General features: G+C 43.1%; 1 protein-coding gene across 2 annotated transcripts in view; it reads left to right on the top strand.

Annotated features, from left to right (window-relative positions):
- MDGA1 (MAM domain containing glycosylphosphatidylinositol anchor 1) overlaps positions 1 to 14,806 on the top strand; it is a 391,494-nt gene that overhangs the window by 204,227 nt on the left and 172,461 nt on the right. For both annotated transcript variants that reach the window (XM_063444124.1, XM_063444123.1), the window contains exon 5: positions 8,783 to 8,979. In XM_063444124.1, the coding sequence (XP_063300194.1) occupies positions 8,783 to 8,979 (197 nt within the window). The remainder of the gene's footprint in view (positions 1 to 8,782; positions 8,980 to 14,806) is intronic.

Raw genomic sequence — 14,806 nt, 5'->3', positions numbered from 1 at the left:
TAAAGCTAATATAATCTTCAATTTGCTAGTTTTTATGAATTTGCCAATGTTACAGCCCCGGCAATGCCACGATGGATAAAACAGCAACGCTGCATGAGACCTGTAACTTTCTCAGACGCCAGTTGTGATGTCAGAATGCGGTTTTATTATTCAAATGATATAAAAATGAATCCTAGTAATTGTTTTATGCTCTGGATTCAATCATTTTCTTATCTGGAATATTGCAGGACATTCAGCGCTGCCCCCCTCTGCCATCTGCCGTGCTGTATCTGTTTATTTTCCAATTATACACTGCTAATTATTGTCAGCTATCCCCTCTATTGTCTAGCGTCACACGATGACCTTATTCTCATTTTCTCCCTCCCAGTAAAACGCTGGGCTCAGATACCGTGTTTCAGTAATTCTGTCCCTCTTCTGACGGCTGTAAACTGCTCAGGTCCCAAGCTGCCGCAGCCAGACTCTTAATGAGGAGCTCGGTGTGTAATTAAAATGACGGAATATAGAAAAATGAACTGTTTTCCAAAAGCTTTCAACTTAAACAAATGGAGTTCTTTCTTTCGGACACGGAGGGTATTGTCGGGTAATGATGTCATAAGATAAACGACCGCTCTAAAAACCTGTATAGATTCTCGGTTCTGGCTCATTATTGTATTAACCCTTACATTGGTAGGGCAGTTAGAGATGTGCAGCCAATTTACAATTTCTCTAGAAAATGCTTTATTAGGAGGAATAGGAAAAGATTTCTTGTGGTTTTTAGCATGCCCTCGGGAGTATTTATCAGACAGAATCGCATTTAAAGCCAAAGCACGACATAAAATAAAATGAATTGTCAGCAGTTATTCCAGTCGCAGTTAGATTTGAGGGCAGGGCAGCAGAATGGTTTTTACTTTGATTGCGTTTTTCCTGCTCTTCCTACATGCCCACATTTCTCCTCCCAGCAGCTCATCGGTCTCTTTTTGTATCTCTCTCCCAAGTCACCTATCTGTTTCCTTACCCATTCCCCAGCTCCCTTCCTCCCCAGTCTTTCTTTGTCTCCCCTCCATCATTTCTCTCTAACGGCCATTTCCCTTTTTCTTTCTGTCTCTGTCCAAGTCCTTATATCTCATAACTGCCCCTATTTTGGGCCCAAATCCCTTAGTCCTTTTCTAGAAACTCCATATTGTGACCGATATTGATATTTTATGGCCGGTACCGATAATCTGTGATCTTTCAGGCAGATAATCAATAACTGGTACTGATAATCTACCCCTCTCCATGCCTTTTACCTGTGGCCAGGGAGAGGATATTACACTCCCTGGTGGTCCAGTGGCTTTGTGGAGGCTGCCAGGGGCTTTCACATTGTAGAGGGGGTGGCCGGGACCGAGCACACTCTATCTTCTGTTTCCAGCAGGGCCTCTCTCCAACTCTTACAAGACCGGTGTTCCATGTGGAGCGTTGCCGTGGTCACTTGCAGCAACACTTTGACAGTGGGGGGCTTGCAAGAGTTGGTGCGGGGAGCTGAAGATATTATCGTCAATATTATTATATCATTATAGGCCGATACCGATACTTGCCATAATGCCGAATATTGTCCGATTATATCAGTCGATCCCTAGTCTGTATAAACGAGTTTCACAGCAATAATACTCCCAGTAATGTGTCGGAATAAATAGGATACATTGTTATTGTTATAAATTACATTTTAGTTGATACATTGTTATCAGTAAGTCACCTAAAATCTCTCTGACTAGCCCCACCCTGGCCACACCCCCACTCACACAGAACAGTCCTGGCCACACCCACTCCCACTCAGAACATCCACTCCCCTGACCACAACCCCGCCCACATTCAGAACAGCCCCAAACACGGCCACACTCCTAATATTAAAGTGTCCCCCATTTTTTCCTTAAAATGTTGTGAGAGATGGAAAAATCAGTTTCTTCCATTCTGTTTATTCTTTCTTGTGTTTAATGTCTGTCTGTCAGTGTTTTATCCCATGTTTTTCCACTATTCTGTTTTCCCATGTATCACAGTGTCTTTTATTCATCTTTTCTAATCTCTCCTGTCTTTCTATAACGGCCTCTCTTTTCTCCCATTACAGCCTCTCGTTTCTCACATTTTTTCTCCGCCACTATCTCACTCTCCCTTCCTATCTCACTCCCCCCCACCATCTCACTCTCTCTTCCTATCTCACTCTCCCCCACTATCTCACTCTCCCCAACTATCTCACTCTACCCCACTATCTCACTCTCCCCCACTATCTCCACTATCTCAGCCTCACTCCACTATCTCAGCCTCGTCCCCCCTATTTCAATCTCACTCCTTACCTTACTCTGTCCCACTACCTCAGCCTCTCTCCTTATCTCACTCTCCCTCCACTATCTCACTCTCCCCACTATCTCAGCCTCCCTCCCTATCTGACTCTATCCCACTATCTCACTTCGCCTCCCTATCTGACTCTATCCCACTATCTCACTCTCCCTCCCTAGCTCACTCTACCCCACTATCTCACTCTCCCTCCACTATCTCAGCCTCCCTCCCTATCTGACTCTATCCCACTATCTCACTCTCCCTATCTCAGCCTCCTCCACTATCACACTCTCCCTCCACTATCTCACTCTCCCTCCACTATCTCACTCTCCCTCCACTATCTCACTCTCCCCACTATCTCAGCCTCCCTCCCTATCTGACTCTATCCCACTATCTCACTCTCCCTATCTCAGCCTCCTCCACTATCTCACTATCCCTCCACTATCTCACTCTCCCCACTATCTCAGCCTCCCTCCCTATCTGACTCTATCCCACTATCTCACTTTGCCTCCCTATCTGACTCTATCCCACTATCTCACTCTCCCTCCCTAGCTCACTCTACCCCACTATCTCACTCTCCCTCCACTATCTCAGCCTCCCTCCCTATCTGACTCTATCCCACTATCTCACTCTCCCTATCTCAGCCTCCTCCACTATCTCACTCTCCCTCCACTATCTCACTCTCCCTCCACTATCTCACTCTCCCCACTATCTCAACCTCCCTCCCTATCTCACTCTATCCCACTATCTCACTCTCCCTATCTCAGCCTCCTCCACTATCTCACTATCCCTCCACTATCTCACTCTCCCCACTATCTCAGCCTCCCTCCCTATCTGACTCTACCCCACTAGCTCACTCTCCCTCCCTAGCTCACTCTCCCTCCCTAGCTCACTCTACCCCACTATCTCAGTCTCCTTCCACTATCTCAATATCCCCCACACATATACATAAAGTGAACTGCGTCCAAATTATTTCCAGACATACACTATACAAGCACACCATAAGGCGTCAGCCATACTGGAAGCCATTTAGAAACATAAACCAATAATCCAATGTCACCTCCCCATTACTGAGCAGACTTTCCATTTTACAAACATTTCACTTTCAGAATGCTTACACACTGAGAAATAGAGGCCTAGCTGAGTAAAAACTGACCAGTCTTAATCCTGATTGATTTATAGAAGTCCATAAACTCTTAATCCCACCTTAAAAGAACACTCCAAGCGCCATAACCTCAGCTTGCTGTATACCCTGGGGCTGATCGTGGCTGAGGGCAGCAGCCAGTCCCTCCTCGCAGTGAGCAGAGCGGGAGGACATCGTACCCTGGCGCTCAAAACTCTGTGAGTGAGGAAAGAGCTGGGAGACAGCAGCAGACCCAGTGCAGACTCAGGGTGGCATATGGGTTATTCCCTAGAAATAACAAAGTTTTGAACAAATCAAACAAAAGGAATTGAAATAGCTCAACACAACGAATGCTTGAAGTGGTTTCCCCAAATTCTATTGAAAATGCAACTTATAATGACTTCTCCAGTTTCAAAATTATTCAACCCCTCAACATAATCCCTTGCAACAGCACAAATATGCACAACAAGTGTTGTCTCAAGCACACCTGATGCAACTAATCAAGGGCTTCATTGTGCTAGAGCTGCATCACTTAAAATACCTGAACTTGCTAGGGGGTTTGCTGAGTGTCACGTTTGACTGCATGCTAGATATATGGCAAGTCAAAAGAATGATCCACAAAGTTAAGAGAAGACATAATTGGCCTTCACAAACAAGGAACAGGATACAAAAAGAAAAGATCTGAATGTTCCTAGAGACACCATTGCAAGTATAGTTGCAGGAACTGTGGTTAGACTACCTGGACAGGGCAGAAAATAGAATCTACCAATGGCTGCAACCATATTTCTGAGAAGGCATATTGAGTATAACCCTGCAGCAAGACGTGGTGGCAACAGACACTGCGGTTTCAGTGAGTACAGTAAGGCGCGTACTAAATGCAGAAGGTTTCCATGCCAGAACTCCATTACTAAACCAAAAGTACAAGAAAGGTTGCCTCCAATATGCTCAATATGCCACATAAGTTTTGGGATTCTGTTCTGTGGAGCGATGAAACAAAACTGGAACTTTTCAGCCCAAAGGATCAGCGGTATGTCTGGAGGAAGAAGAATGAAGCATACTCCGAAGAGAACATTCTGCCTACAGTTTAGCTTTAGCGCCCGCCTGCCCAGCCAGCAGAAGCCAGCAGAGCCAGCAAAGAACCTGCCCAGCCAGCCCAGCAGCAGTCAGAGACAGGATCCACTCCAGCTCTCCCAAAGGTAGGGACACTTAGTGAGCGTATAAGAAAATGTATGTGTGTGTGTGTGTGTGTCTGTCAGTATGTGTGTCTGTGTTTGTTAGTGTGTGTGTGTGTGTGTCTGTCAGTGAGTTTGTGTCTGTAAGTGAGTGTGTGTGTGTCTGTCAGTGAGTGTGTGTGTGTCTGTCAGAGAGTGTGTGTGTCTGTCAGTGAGTGTATGTGTCTGTCAGAGAGTGTGTGTGTCTGTCAGTGTGTGTTACTGTGTGTGTGTGCGTGTGTGTCTATCAGTGAGTGTGTGTAGCGGTCAGTGTGTGTCTGTGAGTGAGTGAATGTGTGTGTCTGTCAGAGTGTGTCAAATCAGTGAGGATGTGTATGTCAGTGTATGTGTATTTGAGAGTGTGTGCATGTCAGTGAGTGTGTGCGTCAGCGTGTGTCTGTCAGTGAAAGTGTGGGTTGTTTAAACAGTGTTTGTGCCAATGACTGTATGTGTGTGCCAATGACTGTGTATCTGTCAATGAGTGCATGTCAGTGCATGTGTCAATGAGGGTGTGCGTCTGTCAGTCAAAAAAGTGGCTTTGACACAGAGGTAGGGCAAATTTAGATTAGCGGGTGCCAAAATGTAGTCGACTCGTGCCTAAGGCAGCCATATCCAAAATTTACCACTGATCAGGATATTCTAGGAGAAAATGTTGCCATTTGTAAGGAAGCTAAATCTTGGACGTCATTTGACCTTCCAACAAGACAATGATCCCAATCATACCTCAAATTCCACCAAGGCTTGGTTTCAGAAGTAGTACTGGTAAATTCTACACCAGAAAATCACTGGTGGGAACGCAAACCCAACAATATTACTGAACTGGAGGCCGTTACTCGAGCAGTGGGCAATGATTCCTCAGGAACGCTGGCAGAAGCTGCTGTCTGGCGCGGCATCCTGTTTGCAGCAGGTCATAACAGCAAATGGTGCTCTACTAAGAACTAAAGATGCTTGGCATGAAGGGGTTGAATACTTGTGAGACTGAAGTTGCATTTTCAGTTGAATTTGGTGAAACCACCCGAAGCATTCGTTGTGTTGGGTTATTTCAATTGATTTAGTTTGATCTGTTCATTGCAAACAGCGGAAAGTCAGTACAATTTGACAATAAACCTGATTTTTAATGGGAGTTGAATGATTTTGATGGTTACTGTATAAATATCTATACATATAACACGTAAGATTTATCCAACTCTCTTATAGATAAATCTTTACCTCTTTAGCCTGAATTATTTTCATGATGTTCAGAGCATGGCGCTGTCTGTCTTCCAGTCTGGCAGGTTCCCGGGGTCACACTCCATCCCCGTAATATGTGCAGTGAGGTGGGCAAGACACGATATGACTCTTTATGTTGATTTTATAAGATGTCAGGGTAGTGGGCTGAAACACTGACTGTCGGCTTAAAATAAAGCAGTTTTTGTTTGTTTATCGAACTACTTCCCATTGGAGAAATCATTTAAAATGTTCAGTTTTCCCCCACCTGTATATCTGCCCCCTATACTGACCCTGAAAGCCCATGGTACCGATATCATTTAGGGCGGCTTTTTATTCCTCGCCCAGCTCTGCTGTTATCTATAAACCAATCGCAATCAGTGATAATGTATTTAGACAGAATTAGCGCTAACTCCCCTTTCTTTGTGCTGGTTAGGTTGAAGTTTCACACGGAGTGATATTCCAAATTTAGTGGCTCTCGCATACAGTCCAGCTCTCTGTTCAGCACAGAACACCCGCTGAGAAGCAAAACAACTTTAGTAGCAAAAAATTCAGACACCGTGAAATATTAATAAGCGCTGGACATCTGGGAGGCAGCCTGGCCTGAACATTAAACATCAAATAAAATAGCTGAGAATGAACGACCGAAATAGCAGCAACTGTAAGAGCTGCCAGCAAACTGCGCCCAGCGATTGATTACCCCCCAAAGGCCAATCCCCCTCTTATCTTGGATAAAAAAACTGTCAGCCGTATCAGCAGTAACGCAAGTTGTTATTTTAAATACCAATAATATAAAATATACATCACTTGCTATGTTTCCCCCTATACAAACATCACAGGATTTAAGGAATAATTTGCAGGGTACGTTTCTAAATCTTCCATTGTCCCAGAAGAGACTGGCTGACAGTGAGTTCTCTTTCTGTTAAATCATCAGATTGTTTTTGCGAAACGTCCCCCAGTTTATATAAAGTGTCAGGCGCAGAGCGTTTAATAAGTGATCTCCCTCTGTGTGACACAGCCATGCGAAGGGGAGGAATGTGCGCGGCTTGATAAGTATAGCGTGTCTTTCTCACTCCAAGTTTATTGTATTCCTTCCTTAGTGGAAGGACACGCTAGAAATACTGAAATAAATAAGGCAGCCATCGTCTGACTGCAGAATACTGAGCACCATCACAAAGATTCCTTTTACTGTCAGCTCTTTGCAGAAACAGACAGGTGAGCCCATCATACCCCACAGCTGGAGGCTTCTCTAATTTACAGAAATACGGCACAAACTCAAACACAAAACTACAATCACTTGGACCATCTGCTCTGTGCATTAAGGAATCTCATCTGGGTCCAGATCCCATACATTTATTTCACTTGTTTGGCCTGAACTAATTTAATAATTGGAAGGCTATTCCAGGTATCTACTACCCTTTCTATATCACTGTTACTGCTCCCACTGGAAGGCTATTCCAGGTATCTACTACCCTTTCTATATCACTGTTACTGCTCCCACTGGGAGGCCATTCCAGGTATCTACTATCCTTTCTATATCGCTGTTACTGCTCCCACTGGAAGGCTATTCCAGGTATCTACTACCCTTTCTATATCACTGTTACTGCTCCCACTGGGAGGCCATTCCAGGTATCTACTATCCTTTCTATATCACTGTTACTGCTCCCACTGGAAGGCTATTCCAGGTATCTACTACCCTTTCTGTATCACTGTTACTGCTCCCACTGGAAGGCTATTCCAGGTATCTACTACCCTTTCTATATCACTGTTACTGCTCCCACTGGAATGCTATTCCAGGTATCTACTACCCTTTCTATAGCACTGTTACTGCTCCCACTGGAAGGCTATTCCAGGTATCTACTACCCTTTCTATATCACTGTTACTGCTCCCACTGGAAGGCTATTCTAGGTATCTACTACCCTTTCTATATCACTGTTACTGCTCCCACTGGATGGCTATTCCAGGTATCTACTACCCTTTCTATATCACTGTTACTGCTTCCACCGCAAGGCTATTCCAGGTATCTACTACCCTTTCTATATCACTGTTACTGCTTCCACTGGAAGGCTATTCCAGGTATCTACTACCCTTTCTATATCACCGTTACTGCTCCCACTGGAAGGCTATTCCAGGTATCTACTACCCTTTTTATATCACTGTTACTGCTCCCAGTGGAAGGCTATTCCAGGTATCTACTACCCCTTCTACATCACTGTTACTGCTTCCACTGGAAGGCTATTCCAGGTATCTACTACCCTTTCTATATCACTGTTACTGCTCCCACTGGAAGGCTATTCCAGGTATCTACTACCCTTTCTATATCACTGTTACTGCTCCCACTGGAAGGCTATTCCAGGTATCTACTACCCTATCTATATCATTGACAGCCGCTAGAGGCGCTTCCGCGCTTCTCACTGTGATTTTCACAGTAAGAAGATGCCAGCGTCCATCGGAAAGAATTGAGAATTGCTTTCCTATGAGACTGGCTGAATGCACGCGCGGCTCTTGGCCTCGCATGCGCATTCAGCCAATGACGGGGAAAGGAGGAGGAGAGTCTCCAGCACCGAGGGAGCCCAGCGTGGGGTGGGACCCTGAGGGTGGGGGCACTCTCAGGGCACTATAGTGCCAGGAAAACGAGTGTTTTCCTGGCACTATGGTGGTCCTTTAAATAAATTTGGTTATTTTATTCTTACCACTTTGGAACCTTTGGGATATTTTAAACTGCCTACTTATTATTTTGTCCTCAATAAGTTATGTCCAGAAATGTCTGTGGTTTTCATTCTGCTTTGGCTATAGAATATATCTAATGTTTATTGTAATTACTTTGTTGCTTTTGATGCCGATGAATCATTAACATCACTAACTTTCCACCATGTTTCCTGCGGCACTAAAATGCTCCAACAGATCCATCGAAACCAAGTCTATAACTTGTTCTGCGACCCTCCCTTCCAGATCTAGATGAACCAATTCTCACCATCCATCAGACCATTAGTGATGTGCGAGGTAGTTTCTACCAGGAGAAGACCGTGTTCCTTCGTTGTACCGTCAGCTCCAATCCACCGGCTCGGTTCATATGGAAACGGGGAAATGAGATTCTTTCCCACAACCAAGACAATGGTGTGGATATTTACGAACCTCTCTATACACAGGTAGGTCCTTATCATTATACAGAGAAAAAATATTTATTTTTAGTTGCTGCCGTAACCTCAAAAATATTCTGTAAATGGTTAAATAAACTCAGAATTATAGAGAACTAAACTGGAGGTTTATTGCTATATGGCTATTTTATGAAGAAGTGAAATGTCCTAGTGATCATACTAGAATTGATATAAAATATAGTCATAGTGATGGATAGAGTACAGTCGTGCAATATGAAATTAAACAACTGAAACAAACATAATCAATTGTGTCGAAATATAATCAACTAAACGTGAAAAAAGTGAAATGAGCATGGCATATTTTGGAGATGTCTGGTGCTGGTGAATAAGTGCTTTCTTTGACCAAAGTGGTCTTAAAGTTGCCAGCCCCAACAGACAAAGAGTGAGCCACGAGAGGAACTGATATAAGGTATTTATTGAGATATATTAATTACAGAATAAAGGGCACTGTGGCTCTAATACACACAATCTTTTATTTTCATAATACAACAATTACGACAATTTTCTATTTACAATAAAATCAAAACCAAAAAACACAATTTAAAACACAAATTTAGCAAATTCACATTAAAATCACATGTAATCCAAAGTACAAAAGTTCGAGGCCCTCGGGGTGTAATGGGGGAGTTTTAATGATATGGCATATTATAAGCAGCAACATTTTGGCCTCATACTGAGGTCTTGATGAAGACTTGCTGTTTTTAATATGCACTAAGTTTCATTAAACTGCCTTATTAGACCCCCGAGTACGTGGTCCACTTGTACTTTGGATTGTCTGAGAGGCGTATGCCAGCCCTGGCATGGACTTGCACCTTGTGGTTTTAGGAAGTGTACGGATTCCTATTTTTTGGACAAACTAAAATCACGTGTGACATTCGAAATGGTCTGTGAATTCATAATTCGATAACCACAAATATAATGTGAAATAAAGTTTAATGGAAAACCTAATATGATAGAGTCGAAATGCATACTTATTGTTATATGCTGATCATTTTTCTAAGGTTTTCCTGCTTTTATGATTTTATGTAAATCTATTCCGGCATAACATGAGATTACACGCCAGCTGGAACACGAGGTGTACGATACCAAATGTTATTTGGTGGTTTAACTTATATACTTTCATTGGAGTAAACAGATATAAATATACATTTCCTGGCAATTTTCCAATATGGACTCCCTTCTCACTGCATCCATTTTAGTCTCCAGTCGTATCTCTGAAACAGTTGTCTGGTCTGCATGTTTTGTACAGAAGGCAACTACCTGGTCTCTTCTCCATTATTTACAGACTCCTCAGTCTCCCCAGTTTCTTAGTATCTCCAGTCTCTCTGAATTCTTATTTCTCACAAGTCTCTTGGTATCTCCAGTCTCTGATGTCCTCAGTCTCCTCAGTCTCTTGGTATTTTGAGTCTCTCCGATCTCCTCAGTCTCCCCAGTCTCTTGGTATGCCCAGTCTCCCCAATCTCCTCGGTCTCCCCAGTCTCATGGTATCCTCAGTCTCTCTGATCTTCTCAGTCTCTTGGTATCTCCAGTATCTTGGTATCTTAAGTCTCTGATCTCCTCAGTCTCTTTGTATCCCCAGTCTCTCTGATCTCCTCAGTATCTTGGTATCTCCAGTCTTTCATCTCCCCAGTCTCTTGGTATCTCCAGTCTCTCTGATCTCCTCAGTCTCTTGGTATCTCCAGTCTCTCATCTCCTCAGTCTCTTGGTATCTCAAGTCTCTGATCTCCTCAGTCTCTCGGTATCTCCAGTCTCTCTGATCTCCTCAGTCTCTTGGTATCTCCAGTATCTCTGATCTTCTCACTCTCCCTAGTCTCCTGGTCTGTCCAGGGTTTGTAGAGACCAGTTTCATGGGTCTCTCCAGTTTTCACTGTTTAAGAGGATACTTTTCTCTATTATCCGCTCTGTCTTATTAATCACGTCTCCATACCATAACTCTAAGTGTGTTCTATGAGTATAAGACAGCGAATCGATATCTCGCCTATGCCAGGCTTATTACCAGGTCTAACGAGCTCCCACTTCCTGCTGTAAATTAGCTGCATATTTCTGCCATAACCCTCTGCAGACGCTGAGGTCAATAGGTTTGGATTCAGAATGGAAGGGATGTTTCATGATTCTCTGTAAAACACAGAAACAATGATTCCCCTTGACTCAACACACTGAAACCCGTTAGTATCAGAGAAAAGTCTAGAGCGTTATCATCATGTATTGCTGCTTCGCATTAAGAGAAAGAATGTTTCCTTTCCTACGTCTTGTTTATTAGTCAGACGAGATAGAGCCAGGTTCACGCAGTCAGAGCCGCCAGGAATACAAACATGTTGTGACAATTTGCGCCCAGTGATCTTCTGGCGTTTTAGCTAGGAAATTGGCACATTATGGTCTCCATTTACTATTTTTGGATAAACTTTTCAATTGATCTTGGTCTGTTAGAACAACTTCCAAATGATTCATCTACAGAAGTCACAATTAGAGTTTGTGGGAATTTATGTAGCTAAATTATTGGGAAAAAAATAACAGATGATAACAGATTGTGATCATTTGAAAAGCTTACCCGAAACGATTAAATTGAGGCCATAATCTGCTACCATACCAGTAAATAACACTGGAGAATTCATCCAGGAGCATTGTGTTGGCTGGTGGGCAAGGCGTAAGTTACGAGATGAAACGGACGTATTTTACATCGGATTTTAACACATCGGCTGATTCTTGTTTTTCAAACTTGCACTTTAAATTAAGAAAGTCTGCCATAAAAGAGACAGCAATTATGCAGCGTGGTTTGCTGTAATCAGCATTCATTTCCCCAAATAGATTTCTTAATAAATCAGTGCTATTTGGTGCACTCTGGTTCATGGAATGGACTGCTGGGTAATTATCACTCCAATATCCAGATAGCCCAATCGTGTCAGACCTCAAATATTTCAGCGATATGTCTGTTAATTAATTTATTAATATCAATGATTGGTCCCATTTGAACAATCTCACACCGATTGGTTGGGAGGTCTAACACGGACAGGCTCTCTTTATTTCTAAGTTCTGATTTCCTGTCACTCCCCATCCTAAATTTTCCACAAAAATAGGGTCGCCCTCCCGATGAAACCCTTGTTCAAAACACAACCTGGGTGGCATGGATGGGGTGGGTAGCCAGAACGGGGAGCAATTATTTCTTGAATGACTTCAATTGCAACTTATTTCTAAACATCTTAAGCCCTTAAGGACCAAACTTCTGGAATAAAAAGGAATCATGACATGTCACACATCTCATGTGTCCTAAGGGGTTAAAGCCAATATAACGGTGGCTAGAAAGAGTTAGAGATTTTCCCAATATTGTATTCTTTAAAACGATTTATTATTTATTGAGATTTGGGTTGTGTTTTTAATATCATCAATTAAGCCTTTACTATTCCATCCTCTCCCATATCACACAATAAAGGGTTCATTTCAAATATTAATAATTCAATGGAAAGTTTGTTTCTCCTTGACTGCACCGTGGGCGAGGAAAGGGTCAGTGTGTGAGTGCTAATGCAGTAATAAAGTAAATGTGTGATTGATTTGCTATGTCCTGATTGTATGAAAGATGCTGTGTTCGTTGGCAGATCCTGAATAACTAATTGATTTGTTATGTTTTGATTGGAGACTAATGCAGTCTCTATAATTAGGATCACAGTCTCCCAGGTGACTAAGAAAGAGAATTACCAAAACAATACAAAGTGATCAATACTAATTAGGAACCCCATGCACATCGTGCTATAACTGCCATACTGTCAGCCATGTGCAGGCTGGGCTCGAGTCATGTGATCAGGATTAGAATGTCAATCAGAACACACACCGCATCCACTACACACACACACACACACCGCATCCACTACACAAACACACACCGCATCCACTACACACACACACACACACCGCATCCACTACACACACACACCGCATCCACTACACACACACACACACACCGCATCCACTACACACACACACCGCATCCACTACACAAACACACACCACATCCACTACACACACACACCGCATCCACTACACAAACACACACCACATCCACTACACACACACACCGCATCCACTACACAAACACACACCACATCCACTACACACACACACACCACATCCACTACATAAACACACACACTGCATCCACTACACACACACACCGCATCCACTACACACACACACACACACCACATCCACTACACACACACACACCACATCCACTACACACACACACACCGCATCCACTTCACAAACACACACCACATCCACTACACACACACACTCCGCATCCACTACACACACACACACACACACCACATCCACTACACAAACACACACCACATCCACTACACACACACACACACCAAATCCACTACACACACACACCGCATCCACTACACAAACACACACCACATCCACTACACAAACACACACCGCATCCACTACACAAACACACACCGCATCCACTACACAAACACACACCGCATCCACTACACAAACACACACCACATCCACTACACACACACCGCATCCACTACACAAACACACACCACATCCACTACACAAACACACACCGCATTCACTACACAAACACACACTGCATCCACTACACACACACACACCGCATCCACTACACAAACACACACTGCATCCAGTACACAAACACACACCACATCCACTACACAAACACACACCGCATCCACTACACAATCACACACCGCATCCACTAAACAAACACATGCCGCATCCATTACACAATCACACACCGCATCCACTACACAATCACACACCGCATCCACTAAACAAACACACAACGCATCCACTACACAAACACACACCGCATCCACTACACAAACATCCACTGCATCCACTACGCAAACACACACCGCATCCACTACACAAACACACTGCATCCACTATACAAACACACACTCCATCCACTACACAAACACATTCCATCCACTACACAAACACACACTCCATACACTACACAAACACACTCCATACACTACACAAACACACTCCATCCACTACACAAACACACACTCCATCCACTACACAAACACACACTGCATCCACTACACAAACACACACTCCATCCACTACACAAACACACTCCATCCACTACACAAACACACACTCCATCCACTACACAAACACACACTGCATCCACTACACAAACACACATACGTATTCTTGAAAACATGAAAAATCTCACTGACATGTATGTTTTGTGCATTTACCACTCAATAAAAGAAAGATTTACACAAAATATAAATAAATTATTCAGATGTTCAGTTAAAGGCAGATTTGTGTAGAAAGTGTATATATATATTTTTAAACTTTAACCCCTTTAGGACACATGACATGTGTGACACGTCATGATTCCCTTTTATTCCAGAAGTTTGGTCCTTAAGGGGTTAAATGAACAGAATGTTGGTACCAGTCATTGGCTATTGGCTTAAATGCCACCGGCAATCTGTATCTGTATCGGCCCTTAAAATGTAGTATCGCTCGATCCCTAGTCGCTCTAATGCTAATTCCAACAATTTATTATGAATAGTCCTACATAGACCTTGAGTTCATATTTTTAGATCAACATTTCAAGAAAAACGTTTCAAATGTTTTATCTACAAAAATTCCATAGACTTACAGGTGACCTCGGTAAATAAATCATCACACAACAGACTGTGATAATATGACACGTTTATCCAAAAGAATTACATTGGCAACATATTGAGCAAAACACTGCATTGCGATTGGCTGGATGTTAATCTCACCGATTGCAATGCAGGGGATGGTCAACTGGAATATG

Source organism: Pelobates fuscus, chromosome 2 (assembly GCF_036172605.1).
Source record: "Pelobates fuscus isolate aPelFus1 chromosome 2, aPelFus1.pri, whole genome shotgun sequence".
In the NCBI taxonomy this organism is placed as follows: domain Eukaryota; kingdom Metazoa; phylum Chordata; class Amphibia; order Anura; family Pelobatidae; genus Pelobates; species Pelobates fuscus.
This window is presented reverse-complemented; position numbering and strand designations above follow the sequence as displayed.